At 49.2% G+C, this 13400-nt stretch overlaps 4 protein-coding genes across 4 annotated transcripts; 3 read left to right on the forward strand and 1 right to left on the reverse strand.

Moving 5' to 3' along the window:
• Positions 1–434: 434 nt before the first annotated feature.
• EURHEDRAFT_98978 (putative ABC transporter) lies at positions 435–5199 on the forward strand. Its single transcript, XM_040787712.1, has 7 exons — positions 435–444; positions 497–814; positions 878–2409; positions 2469–3148; positions 3198–3371; positions 3430–4101; positions 4163–5199. The coding sequence occupies exons 2-7, from the start codon at positions 566–568 to the stop codon at positions 5035–5037; spliced, it is 4182 nt and encodes a 1393-aa protein (XP_040637913.1). The 5' UTR covers positions 435–444; positions 497–565; the 3' UTR covers positions 5038–5199.
• Positions 5200–5531: 332 nt separating this feature from the next.
• Positions 5532–8123, forward strand: EURHEDRAFT_480926 (uncharacterized protein). The gene is made up of 2 exons (XM_040785496.1): positions 5532–6087; positions 6147–8123. Exons 1-2 carry the CDS (start codon positions 5944–5946, stop codon positions 7986–7988), a joined length of 1986 nt encoding a protein of 661 aa, XP_040637914.1. The 5' UTR covers positions 5532–5943; the 3' UTR covers positions 7989–8123.
• Positions 8124–9058: 935 nt separating this feature from the next.
• Positions 9059–9422, forward strand: EURHEDRAFT_378493 (uncharacterized protein; the record flags this gene model as incomplete). Its single annotated transcript, XM_040779078.1, has 2 exons — positions 9059–9220; positions 9348–9422. 2 exons carry the CDS (start codon positions 9059–9061, stop codon positions 9420–9422), a joined length of 237 nt encoding a protein of 78 aa, XP_040637915.1.
• A 1694-nt stretch (positions 9423–11116) lies between these two features.
• cdcA (phosphoprotein phosphatase CDC14) lies at positions 11117–13094 on the reverse strand (the record flags this gene model as incomplete). The annotated part of the gene is made up of 3 exons (XM_040784505.1): positions 11117–12359; positions 12415–12946; positions 13046–13094. 3 exons carry the CDS (start codon positions 13092–13094, stop codon positions 11117–11119), a joined length of 1824 nt encoding a protein of 607 aa, XP_040637916.1.
• Positions 13095–13400: the final 306 nt, after the last annotated feature.

The following is a 13400-nucleotide window of genomic DNA, read 5'->3' on the forward strand; positions in this document are numbered from 1 at the left end:
AAAGCGGTAACCCAGAACGAGCCCGGTCCCTGCAACGGCGGGTGCTTCTGTAGTTTCTTACTACTTCTTCATACAGCCCATTGCGTCGATCTCTTACGAGTTTGATGTGTCTGCTATTGGCTTCCGGACGAATGAAAGCTTAAGTGATATTCTCCGGCTTTCTTATTCGCGGTCGAAGTCGTGGCAGACGGAGCCCGCTGGAGACAAAGCACGCGCTCAGACTGCCCCTACACCTCCGTCCTCCGTTATTCCCCTGCCTAGAAGGGAAATTTTGAAAATACGTCTACGTACACTGCTGGCTTGGCGTGGGCTATATGAAGAAGTGGCAGGCAAAATATGGGACGGTGGTCTGTGAGAAGGCGATGTGTCAGTATCCGGACGGAGGATGCGGATCTTCTTTTCTTTTCTTGTTAAATCGGGATACTTTTGACGAAAAGGCGTGAGGTGAGATTACTATAAGACTGACCAGGAACCGCTGGCTGACGCTTCGTGTGAGAGACCAACTTTTCCCCCACGAACGCTGACCCCGTCCGTTTTGATTGGGAAAACCTGAGTTCACAACAATATGCCGTTCGACGTTGTGATCAGGCCAAACATGCTGGTCCTTGCAGGGCTATGCCTGCTGATTTGCGTTGCGGATGTCCATCTCCTTTGCTATCGAAAGCAGCCAGCCGGTCTGGCGTTAAATCTCCAACATGTGCTACTGGGGTTGCTGAACCTGTTGTGCTCGCTTGTTTGCGCATTCGGTACCCTGCTTTCTGGATGGAAAGACCCCCGAAATTGTTGGCCATCAGTTCTAGTTGGATTGCTTTGGGTAAGTCGCACTGAATCAAGTTTGCTTTGGAACCCTAGTTTCACTGACGGAAAATCATGGTAGGTCATGGTCTTTGTTCTTCGACTGTGCTACCTCGCGGTCCCAGCAAAACGCTGTCTTTATTATGTGCACGCTAATATCCTTGCACTTGTTCTCTTTTTGACGACGAACCTATCAGAGCAAGTGTATCCGTTGATATGGTTCGAAGCACAGCACTATGAGATTATTTCTGTTCGAAATTTCGTCCAGCTGGCAGCCGCTTTTGCAAGTGCCGTCGCTTTGCCTTTATTGACACCCTTTCATAAAACCCCTTCGGAGTATGGATCTCATTCAGAAAAGCCCTGTTCACCTATCCAGAGATGGTGGTTATATACCTGGGTTAGTCCTGTCGTCAACAAAGGATATGATAGTAATGGGGTTATGAGCCCAAACGACCTCCTACCTAACCGGAAAGGATTCTCGGGAGAGACCTGGCTGCAGAGTTACTTGGAGTATAATCAAATGCTCTCCTTTAGGGCAATCTTATGGCGACTCTTTCGATACCGATTGGCAGTGACAGCGTTCTGGGCGGTGCTGTGCGGCGCCTCCGAGCTCGTTGGAACTATCGGACTCTATCAGCTCTTACTCTCCCTCCAAAGATCACCCGGCACGAAGTTGCATCCGTGGTTTTCGGTCATCTTGTTCGGGGGCTGTCCAATACTGCGTGGTTTGTGCATGCAAACCTTCGAATACTATGCCACACACACTATAGGAGATGCAAAGACTTGCATTACCACCGCTGTATATCGAAAACTGATGCTGCAGCAAGCAGATGCCACTGTCGATGTCGGGCAGCTGCAAAGCAACATTTCAGCAGATATCGATAGGCTAGGTACTTTGAGATACACGATATTGACAGCATTTATGGCGCCCGTCGAAATTATTTTTTCCTCAACTATCCTCTACAGGATCGTGGGATGGTATTACATACCCAGCCTTGTTTTTCTCCTTGTGACGAGATATCCGCTCAGCAAGTTCATTGTAGTAGCTCAAACGAAAGCCCAATCAGGGGTTTTGCAAGGTACAGATGAGCGAATTACGAAGACAAGTGAGAGCATACGGGCGATGACAGCTATCAAAATACTTGGACATGCGCAGCCCTTTATCCAAAGGATTCTCGGGGCAAGAAATCGGGAATTGGATGCGATTTGGCGCAAGATGCAAGTTATTGTTGCTTCCGAAAGTGTCTCTTTAGCCCTTACTTTTCTTGCACTTCTCCTTTGTTTGTTATTGTACACCATCGTGGGTAAGATGCCGTTGGAGCCGGGTGTTGTCTTTACGGTGGTTGTTGTCTTCAACATCGTGAATAGCATGTTCAGTCTAAGCGTTCTTGGGGCAGGTCAATATGCTCAAGCCAACGTCAGTCTCAACCGCCTGAGCAAGTTCCTTGACCAGCCCGAAAAAGCAGCGTACCCCAGGGACGAGGCAACGAACACGGGTGAGACTGCTTCCCAGGATACATTAATCACCATTCAAAGTGGGTTTTGCAAATCACACACCCAGGCGGACCTAGAATTTGTTGCGCCCGGGTTGAATGTTGTCACCGGCGACGTAGGGCAAGTGATTATGAGCTACCACCCATTATCAACTGTCCTATTCACTAACTTTCACTCAGTTCCGGCAAATCTCTGTTACTTCAATCGCTGCTATTCGACCGACAAAGGCTCCAAAAGACACAATTTGAGCCAATCGCTTATACGCCCCAGAACCCTTGGCTGTTCAGAGGGTCTGTCCGAGATAATATCCTTTTCGGCACTCCATTCAATCAAGAACGATACGAGAATGTCCTCAGTTGCTGCGCGCTAGAGCTAGATCTTGCAACCTTCAAAGACCACGACATGAAAGATGTAGGAGAGGGTGGCCGCAGACTCTCCGGAGGTCAGCGTCAACGAGTTACCCTTGCTCGTGCGGTATACTCCAAGGCTGATATTGTACTATTGGACGATGTTCTGTCGGGATTGGACCCGAAGACCTTCGAGTGGATTGTCGACAATTGCATTTTGGGGCCGCAGATGAAGGATCGCAAAGTGGTTCTCGTCTCGAACAATGACAAGTTACTGGCAAGAGCCGATATGATCGTGTATATGAGAGACAGCACAGTTTGTCAAATTACACGCCCGATAAAGATTGAAGGTGCAGTCGTCGAGAATGAAAGCGCCGTTGGTTCGTCTCCGGTCTCTGTCGTTGACGTCTCGGAAAGCGACTGTCTTGAGGAGAACAATGAGCCACATGAGGACAATAACGAGAAAATAAACGACCTTGATAGCCTCCGAGGGCGCATTGGATACAAATACAGCAAGTGTCTTTATTTCCCCGATGGTTTCATCTGCTGACTCGCTTCCAGTAAGCAAGTACATCCGATCATTTGGATGTCGCACCTTTATCGCTACCATGGCCATCTTCACCATCTCAGCCCAGGCTATGGATATTGCTTTGCCTGCATGGCTCTCCATCTGGAGCCAGGCTTATACTGAAGGCAATAACTCTCACATCGGCTTCTTTGTTGGCATATTCACAGGTAAGTGCACCGACAGGACGCTATTCATGCGGGAGACCAAGACTAACTAGAGTCGCAGGCCTCGGGATTGCGCGTATACTGCTGCTAGCCGTCTCACTCATCCTTTTATATTCAGGTGCTTGGAGAGCAAGTCGCGACAAGCACATGGAAATGTTGGTTGTGGTGTTTGGCGCCACATACGCTTGGGTTTGGCGTACACCGGCTGGACAGGTCATTAACCGGTTTTCTTCCGATATGGCCAGCCTGGATGACACACTATTTAAGACCCTGCGACCAGTTCTCGAAACCTATCTTTCCATCGCGTTCCGCATTCTGACCGTGTCTTCCTTGGTTCCACTCTTCCTGCTACCATCTATTGCGCTGACAGGTCTTGCGCTCTACATTGGTTATCGCTATCGGTTTGCATCAACAGCGGTGAAGCACATGTACGCCGGCAGTCTGACACCTCTTCATCACAGTATCTCCGAAACTGCATCTGGTCTGTTGACCGTGCACGCGTACAGGGCGGAGAAGATTCTACAGGATAGGTTCAACACCGCCGTCGACCATCATGTCCGCGCTTGGAACGGAGTTAGTGACCTCCAGCGATGGTTAGCGGTGAGAATGGACCTTTGCGTCGGACTCATCTCTTTTTCTGTCGCGGTCCTAGCCGTTACGCAAAGACATGCGAATGCGTCAACGGTTGGCCTCAGCTTGACACTAACAACGGGGCTGTGTACATCACTTCTTTGTGAGTTATGATCCACCTTGCATTACGCCCAAAGATAGGGAAAAGACGCTAACATCGTTAGATCTTGTATATCTTTCAAGTCTCCTGGAGGTGGAGATGACGAGCTACTACAGGATTGAGAGCTATATCAAGGATCTCCCACAGGAGCTTGGTCCGTGTGATGGATCTAACGTGGCCGAGCCCGAGGAATGGCCAACGCAGGGGGTGGTCCACATTCAGAATCTGACAGCCGGTTATTCATGGGATGAAAATGAAGTGCTGAGGGACGTTAACTTTAGCGCGCTGGCTGGGGAACGGGTCGCTATTGTAGGCCGCACGGGAAGCGGGAAGAGTTCACTCGCGTTGAGTCTACTCCGACTAGCCACAAAGCGCCGCGGATCCATCACCATTGACGGTGTTGAGATAGAGTCACTTGAGGTGGAGAAATTGCGACAACGCATAAGCCTCATCCCACAAGACCCAACTCTGTTTGACGGGACCATTCGTTTCAACCTAGACCCGAGCAGCCGACTGCCCGATGGGCACTTACAGACTATCCTGGATGACGTGGCGGGCGCACCGAGCAAATGGAGACTAGATGACCTGGTCGAAGGAAACGGGGAGAACTTCTCCCACGGCGAACGACAGCTTATCGCCCTTGCTCGGGCGATCGTGAACCAAAGTCGGATCGTCATCCTAGACGAAGGGACAGCTAGTCTTGACAAAGACAGCGAAGCACGCATTCATTCGGTCCTGCGAGAACGATTCCGCGACTGCACCGTCATCGCCATTACACATCAGTTACACAACATTGTCGACTTTGACCGGGTTCTTGTCTTGGACCGAGGCCGAGTAGCCGAGCAAGGAAATCCACGAGATCTATTGAGTACAGCAGGGAGGGGGTGGTTCCAGTCGCTGTATATGCAGCAACATGGTCCTCATCCGCATACTGACTGATTATGATGACTGATGTTATATTGCCGAGAACGGCGTACGGAGTATTTGGAATGAGGTTTTGGAATTTTTTCTCTAAAGTTAAACCGAGAAGAAAAGAAAAGAAAAAAAAATGTTTCTATTTCGCCTGACATGACCACTTCCAATAAGCGAAGCCGGTTGAGATCTGGATCTACGAAGTACATATTTCTTTTTTCTCTTAATACGGGGGCCTTCGGCTCTTCTAAGCGAGATCAAATGCCAGACATAATCCCTTGAACAACAAACCTTTCCGTGCGACATTCTCGATGGTGATAAGTATCGGTGTACAGACTACTATGTAACTGTATGTTCCTCGGCGCTGCGCAAACAAAGAAAGACAAAGAAAAAACGACCTCGCATTTTTTAGTACGTGTCACATGTGCCCATCATTTGCACCCCCTATTTTTTCGTTTGTTTTACCTTCCGCCGATTCCTTCTGCCTTCTTCCTCTTTCTACACATATTTTTCTCTTACACGGTTTTATCCCCAGGTTCTTCTACTTCCGTGCATCCGGTTTGTTAGGGCTTGCAGGGGGAAGATCTGTAGTTGGCCGATCCCTTGCGCCTCAGCTGGAGATCGGGATTTCCGAAGTTATCCCGTGATGAATGGCAGGAGCAATGGGAATGCATAGCTCAATGTCGACAGGACGCTTAATGCCGAGCCTGATGTTGTCTCACTGCGACGATTGTTGTTATCGCTGTTAGGCTGAAGTTGCTTCTTTCACCCCTCTTATTGTTTTTTCCCGGGGGGACTTTATATGAACTACATACTTTTACTTCTACTACAACTACCGAGCGATCTACTTCTATCACTGCCACTACTACTGCTACTACTACTGCTACTACTACTACTACTGCTGCTACTATTACTGCTATTACTGCTACTACCATGTCTCAGCCGATTGCTCCGGTCGACGCCATGGCCAACAAGCCGCCGAGAAAGCGGAATGTGATTACAAGAGGGAGGACGGGGTGCTTGACTTGTCGGAAGAGGAGGCTGAAGTGCGATGAGAACAAGCCCGGGTGCAATAATGTAATATCGCTGCGCAAGATATATATAACCGGAAGCTAACATGATTATTCGCTCTATAGTGCAGGCGTATCAAGGCAGTGTGTGAAGGCTACAACCAGAAGATCACCTTCAAAGACCAGACGAACTTGACGGTCGAGAAAGCCAAGAAGGCTGCTAGGAAGAAGGCCCGGGCGTCGGATGCCGCTAATGAAGATACTAACAGCGACGATACATTGTCGTTCAGTGCTGAGGAAGTGTCTTCTACAACCACAGTCACGCAACAAGCGTCGTTTCCGTCAGCTCAGTTTGTGAATTGTTCGGTTGGTCTCACGTCGCCCGAGACCGTACGAAACGACAGCTTCGATTCACAGGATGGTCTCGTGCTCCAGGGCGCTCTTCTCGAAACTCCGCCTATGTCGACAGATGATTTCTTATCGTCGCCTGTTATGACCTCTTTGAATACCGGTTACCTGACACCGACTTCGCCAGCGTCGATCGACTTCCTCCCTTCTCCCACTCAGGGTGTCCCCAACGCGACACTCAGTCTCGTCGGAGCGTTTGAGTTTCCAGAGGATTACACCTACTTTCAATATTCTGCTGGTGGCAGTTTTGCTAGCATCTCCAAGGTTCTACCCCTAGCAGAACTATTCCAATCAGAGCCCATGTCGTCCCATGTGTATGATGCAGCGATTGCTCTGGCCGCACTTACCCTATCCAACTCCAAGTCAGAGCCCGCCAACGCCAGATCTATACGCCGGCACGCATTCCATCACAGCCTAAAGGCTATACAGAGCTTGCAGAATGATATATCACAAACTGGGAAGCTGAGGGCATCGACGTCGTCAAACTCTCTCCATGTCGATACAACGCTCTCACTCTTTGCCACAATCATGTTAGCGGCCAATTTCGAACTCCAGCGGAACTCCGTTTTGCACTGGCACTCGCATATGCGAGGGGCCGCGTTATGTCTCAACGTTGCATATCCGGAGCTGATGAAGAAAAATACCGGGATGTTGCTGATCCGTGCGTTTTCACGGATGGCTCTCCTGCTCCGTTTGTATAACGAGGAGTACTCCGTGACGACATCAAGGTTCATGCCAGAGCATCTGTCAACTTGGCTGAACGAACTCCTCCGCGACTCGTCCAGCTTACATGACCGAATCCTCCTCTTCGTCGAAGAAGTCACAGCCCTCGAGATCAAAAAACGCGAACACCCATCCCTCAAAACCGCCATGGCTGAAAGCGAAGACCTCCTCCGCCGCCTCAGAAAATGGCGAAATGACCTCCCACCCTCCGACATTCCCGTCGACGACCACACCGGCGCCTCCTTAACCATCTCCACCACCGCCAACCCATCCACCCTAATCCGCATCCCGGCCCTGCACTTCCCCAACTCCTCAGATCCCTGCATCGCTGCCGTAAACTACGCCTCCTACCTCTGCACCCGCATGCGCGCACTGACCCGCTACGCGCAAAACCACAACTGCCCCAACACCCTAGACCGCATCCTCCCACCGGAAACCGAACAAACAGCGCTCACAATCTGTCGCATCGCAGCATCCAACCCGCCCTCCCACTTTGGCGACTCCTTCACTTACTCCTATGGCATGCTCCCCTCCGTCGTCGGCGCGTACCGCTGGTCCAGTAACCCCAGTCTCCGCGCGTGGGCTAAACACTGGCTCATGGGCTACCGGATGACAAAGGAGGGTATCTGGAATATTGGATATACGCTGAAGTTGATTAAGAAGATGGACAGTGAAGCACAGGGGGATAGGCAGGCGTTTGTGGCAATCCGGGTAATTGATGAGCCTGTTGATGCGTCGCCGGAGGCGGAGGAGGGGGGTGGGGAGGGGCCGTTTAAGGCTGTGTTGAGTACGAGGGGGGTGGAGGGGCCGAGGTCGGATATTATTATGGTTAGTTGATTGATATTGGTTTGACTGGGTTGGTGTCTTCTCTGGGCTTTATGAGTTTATGATATCACTTTGTTACTTCAGTTTTTTATCAACTTTCTATACAGAACTCGTCAAGGCCAAATAAGTGACATTCCATTGGAAGGGTCGAATGATTGAGTCTATCAAATATCAGTATCCCGTCGTAGCAGACGTAAGTTAAAGAACTACTGAAGAAAAAGCACAACTCGGCGTCTACGAAGCAGAGCTCCGCCATTTAGACACACAATACACACAGAACACAAGCGTTACATGCGGCTCCTAGAAGGCGGAAAGCCATTATCCGCTCTTGGACGGCCATTCGAGACATGCCAGAGGGATCCAAACTTGTATATATCCAGGTCGCTTGTGTCGGGACTGTGCTGGGCGTGGTATTGCGGAAGGGGCTGTGGGTGCTGTGAGTAGCCGAGGGAAACGGTGCGCTGGGAATGGAGGAGGGGACATTGTATTAGTGCTTGTGGGTATTGTGTGCATGCTCATGGGACTGTCAGGGGCGAGGGGAGAGTAAAGGGGAAGGTAAAACTGGATGATGATCTGGAGATGCCGGCTAGTATTACTTGTTCATGTAAAACGATGTATAATATGCGAATACATTTTGCGTATATACTGGGGTTCGACTTTCTTGATGAAAGATGATTAGAAATGTGCGAGGACACTTCTAGGGACAGAGGAATCAGCTAGGCTTAAACCTACAGATATATAGGGTAGATCCCTACATTCGCCCTTAGATCTGACTGAAGTAAGATTAGTTTATGGTTGGGTAATCGGCCTCTCTACATTTTAAAGTAACCCAAACTAGGCTTAAAAGTGACATCCTACAATGCTAAGCCATCTTCTAGCAAACGCAACGCCAGTCCCAACTATCGCTACAGTACTTCGAACTAGTCGTGCAACCCAAACCCCCATATATATTCAAACCATACTCGGAACGAATAAAGTTCCTTGCACTCGCTAGTGCCATCCGGTATTTTCATATCCTCGTCCAGCTTCACCTTTCTAATACAGCCTTTAGTACGAATGCAACACCCACATGCACTAGTACAATGACCCCGGTTCCATTCGCGCAGTACATCTCGGGCCTTTTCACGGCAGCCACAATCTCGCCCACGGCAGCCACCACGTCCAGCACAGCCCTGGCGAAGTCATTCAGAAAGATACCAGTCTGGATTGCTCTGGTGTGCATCAAAGGCTCTTTGAAGAGCCAGGTGTGTTGCTTATGGATCCAATACTCGCCTCTCAGGTGTGTAAGTTCCTATTCGTACTTGTCGAGTTGTGATTTGCATTCTTTCCTGCTTTCTCCTCTTCATCGGCGAGGGCTAATGACTTGCGTAGTGTTTGGATCTCCTCTTTAACACGTATCTCTCCTTGGACGATCCAGCGGGCTTTGATGTCTGCTCTGATGACTAGATGAGTCCATTTTAACCCTTCGTCATTATCATCGTAATCGTCATCGTCCTTCTCTCCATTGTGATCATTTCCCTTTTTCTCTTTCTATTCCTTCTCTTCCTTGTCTTCCATCACATATGCAAAGGTACAAAAGCGTAGAGCTGGACAACCTCGGCATATCTGCAGTCCTGCAGTTTGGATTCGAGACACAGCAGGTTGTAGCTTATTGATGCCTTTTCCCTCTCTTCCTTCTTCTCTTCCGTCTGCTTTGACTTGTTCGAATCTGTCTTTTCTGAGCACTTCCTTTGGAAAGATGCCTTTAAAAACATATCAAGAACTATGGACTTATTATGGAGCAAATTGTCTGAAAGGAGTCATTTTATCATTTTCTCTAGGTTAGGATCCCGGCGAAGATGGTCACATCAGTCTTCCACTGTTGGTTTTTCCGAATAAGAACCGAAACATGGCGATAGCTGACATTGTCGGCAGAGAAGAGGCAGTTGGTTAAGACACTCAATGGGGTTGGAGAGTATAAGAGAGTGGGGACAGAATTCATTTTAAAAGTTAGTGCTAGAGTACGCAGGCATGATGTAGGGTACATCAAGGCATCAACAGGTCACGATTATTACAAATTTGAGTATCTCACTCCTATCCTTTATATCTTCAACTACAATTCAACTTTTTACTCTAGAAAATGTAGGCATATAGCCATTCGTACTCAAACGGAATGCCTACTCTCTTCTTACAGCTACGCAGAACGTTCTCGATAGATTCTTTCTTCATGCGGTGTCTATATTCTAGTTCTCTATATCAAACTATCATCTTCCCTTTCTGTCTTCTATCTATAGTTTAGACTCTGGCATCGTACTTTCGTACATTCCACCTCGTCTTTCCTTTAGGAACCATCCCTACTGTTCTGCAGCCGTGCATATATATTTAAAAAACACCCATCCACGCAGACCACACCCGTATCTCATACTTCTACAATCTGACAAATCACATAGCCCAAGAGTAACTAATATCTCTCAAGAGCTCTGCACTGCTTTGCATATATTGGATAAGTTACGAGCTACCTTGGTATTTGTAGCCTATAAGTTTATCTATTCTTCAGGACATTAATCCTGCGCTTGCGCATATCTGCAAACTATCGTACAATGCACGCTTGGCTTACCAGAAAAGCAATGTGCTTATTCGGTGTGGTGATATGCCTATAAACTTCGACTTGTGAGCAGTCGAGGATACTGAGCAAACTAAAGTCTCGCAAGGACAATTCTTGAATGAAACCGACTATCGACTACTCGAGAAAAAGATACACCGTCTATACGAGGGTTATAATGCAGAAAACGCTGTTTATCGATTCTAGCATTATTCGAAATTTTACAGGCGTAGATGCTTTAGACATTGCGCGTAACTCGGAGACAAGGCACGAAGTAATATCGTCAATCTGTTAAAATCCGCGAAACTAACTCAAACATCAAAGACCCCAAACACCAAATGACCACTGGACGCCCATGACAACAAAAACAAATCGACAAGAAGAGGTAACGTCATGATGCAAAAGTATGGGTATGCAATAAGATCCATTGCCCAACGCCCGCAAACGCGGAAAAGTGGAACATGGAGATGAAAAAAGTAAAGGTGAAAAATTAATACGAGAAGGAAAAAGTCGTAAATGTGTCTTCGATATAACCGAGACCACGTCAACTTTTGTTGATTCACTTCACCCTAACAGGACTCCCAGCGCTCCCGATGCGCCCACTGGGCTTGCGGACCCCTCGGGATTCGCTCTTGCTGTCTGTTACCCGGCGAGGGCTTGAGCGGACTTTGCTCACGGATATAGGGGCACTAGTGGTCTTGGTGCCACCTGGGGTCTTGGGAGTCTTGGGGGTTTTGGGTGCCGCGTACGTTGTCTCACCCCAATTCTCCTGATCCTCATGGATATCATCGGCCAGGGTGACGGTAGCTGAGTAGCTGACAGAACGGTGGCTTGGAGATGCCACGGGGGACTTGGAAGAACGCTTGGCAAGCCGGCGGAGTTGGATCTCCTCTTCACTTTCGCTGCTGTCGCGCTGGCTCCGGTGACTGGAGTGCTCCCCAGTCCTGCGTGCGTCCTTTTCCATCACAATACCGCCAGATGCGGTGCGGGCGTATGGGTGATGCCGTGAATCCTTGCGGTGAGACTTTCGTGGTTGCCCGGGGGTTGGTGCGGGAAGGTTCTCTTCGGCCTGGTGGGATCCCACTTCGTTGTGATCAATTTCTCCCAAAGCTGCACGCTTCGAGGGTGGCGTCGCAACCGTAACGGGGGTATGCTGAACCCGTTGCTTGGTGGTCGGTCTGCCTGGTGTGACGGGCGTGGCTACCTGAGCCAGCTTCTCCTTCATCGAATCCTCGTACCACCACTCGCGGAATGCATTCTGGTTCAGGTGCAGCCAGTGTTGTTGCGGCCCAACCACCATACCAGGACGCATGAACCGCATGAAGGCAATAATCTCAGTGGCGGTGAAGCCATACCTGTAGATCAGGTATGCACCAATGAGACATCCGGTGCGACCAAGTCCAGCCTTGCAATGGACAGCGATGCCCTTCTTCTTAGCAATCATCTCATGTGCCATTTTAATGAACTTCCGAACCAACGGTAATGGGGGACATGTTCCATCTTCAAAGATCATGTCAATGTGGGTGATCCCGAGAGCTGTAAAGTACGAGGGAGAGTAGAGTTCGGAGTTCAGTCGCACAACCAAGCCCACGTCCCGCGAGGCAAAGTGGGCGAGGACATTCTTGAAAGAAAGAGGCAGTTTGGAAGCAAGAACTTCGGAGGCCGTGGAAGGCAAAGCCGCATATTCCTTCGAGTTTGGAGGAATGGGGGTAATTGGATGGTGTTGTGGAGAGGCAAATGCGACGAAGTGCGGTGTAACCCAGTTGAAGTCACCCATGTCGACTCGTTCGAACTTCTCGTATCTGAATTGATAATTGTCAGAATCTCCGTTGTCAGGCTAGGGGACACGATACATACTCTTCGAGATTAAACTCACGTAACCCACACAGAGAGCTCTCCTTGGCCTTCCAGACACCATAGACGACATCCTGGATGGTCAGGATGAAATCCGCTTGGCTGTATCCAGCATCACGGAAAGGCATGTACGGGGGGTCCGCCTGTGCGATGGGCGCCAAAGCCAGATGCGGGGGCCACGATTGGATCAGAACCATGTAGCAAGCAACCAGACATGCGGCATTTGCACGGCTTTTCGCGTCGGTTTTGCTGTAGAACACAACCGCCCGGTCACTGTTTGCGGGGTCCCCAAGAATCTCATGGAAGTGAACCGCAAAGCGATAGAGGTGACCAATGTGATAAGGACCAAAATCCGCGTGGAAAGCATTGTAGAACAGGGTATCCTCCACTGTGAAATAAACGGGGCTGCGTCTCTTGCTGCTGGGAGTGCTGGGATGAGCTCGACGCTTGCTGGGAGACTTGGTTTGTTCCAACGGGAAGGGGAAGGGAGTTCTCGAATCTGGCGGTGAATCGTAGGAGGCAAGATAGAGACGATCTATGATGGTTGACTTCTCATCAGCTCAATTCAAAACAAAAACACCTGGTTGCCATCGCTCCGGTTACGGACGGGCAATCAAAACAATAGCACACGAACCTTGAATATATTCAATGATCTGGCCGCAGCCAGTACTGTTTCCAGCCATGATGGTTGGAAATATCGCTTATGATATTGTAAATAAAACAGAAGGGTTGAAGAATAAACAGCCGGACCGACAACGAAGGCGCTCGAAAGAATAAGATTGCAGAAGACAACAACTAAATCGTATACCCGTTTCCAAAACTAAACAGTCATGATCTGTTGCTAATATCCCAAAAACAAAAGAATTGATTTGTTCTTGCTTTGTTATCACAGCTATCGAAAATCGACGCCGCGGAGGGTTAGCAACGGGGGTATGACTGTTTGGGAAGAAGGAGGTATAAAGATACACGAGACCAAGGCGACAATGGTC

Source organism: Aspergillus ruber (assembly GCF_000600275.1).
Source record: "Aspergillus ruber CBS 135680 unplaced genomic scaffold scaffold00017, whole genome shotgun sequence".
Taxonomy (NCBI): Eukaryota; Fungi; Ascomycota; class Eurotiomycetes; order Eurotiales; family Aspergillaceae; genus Aspergillus; species Aspergillus ruber.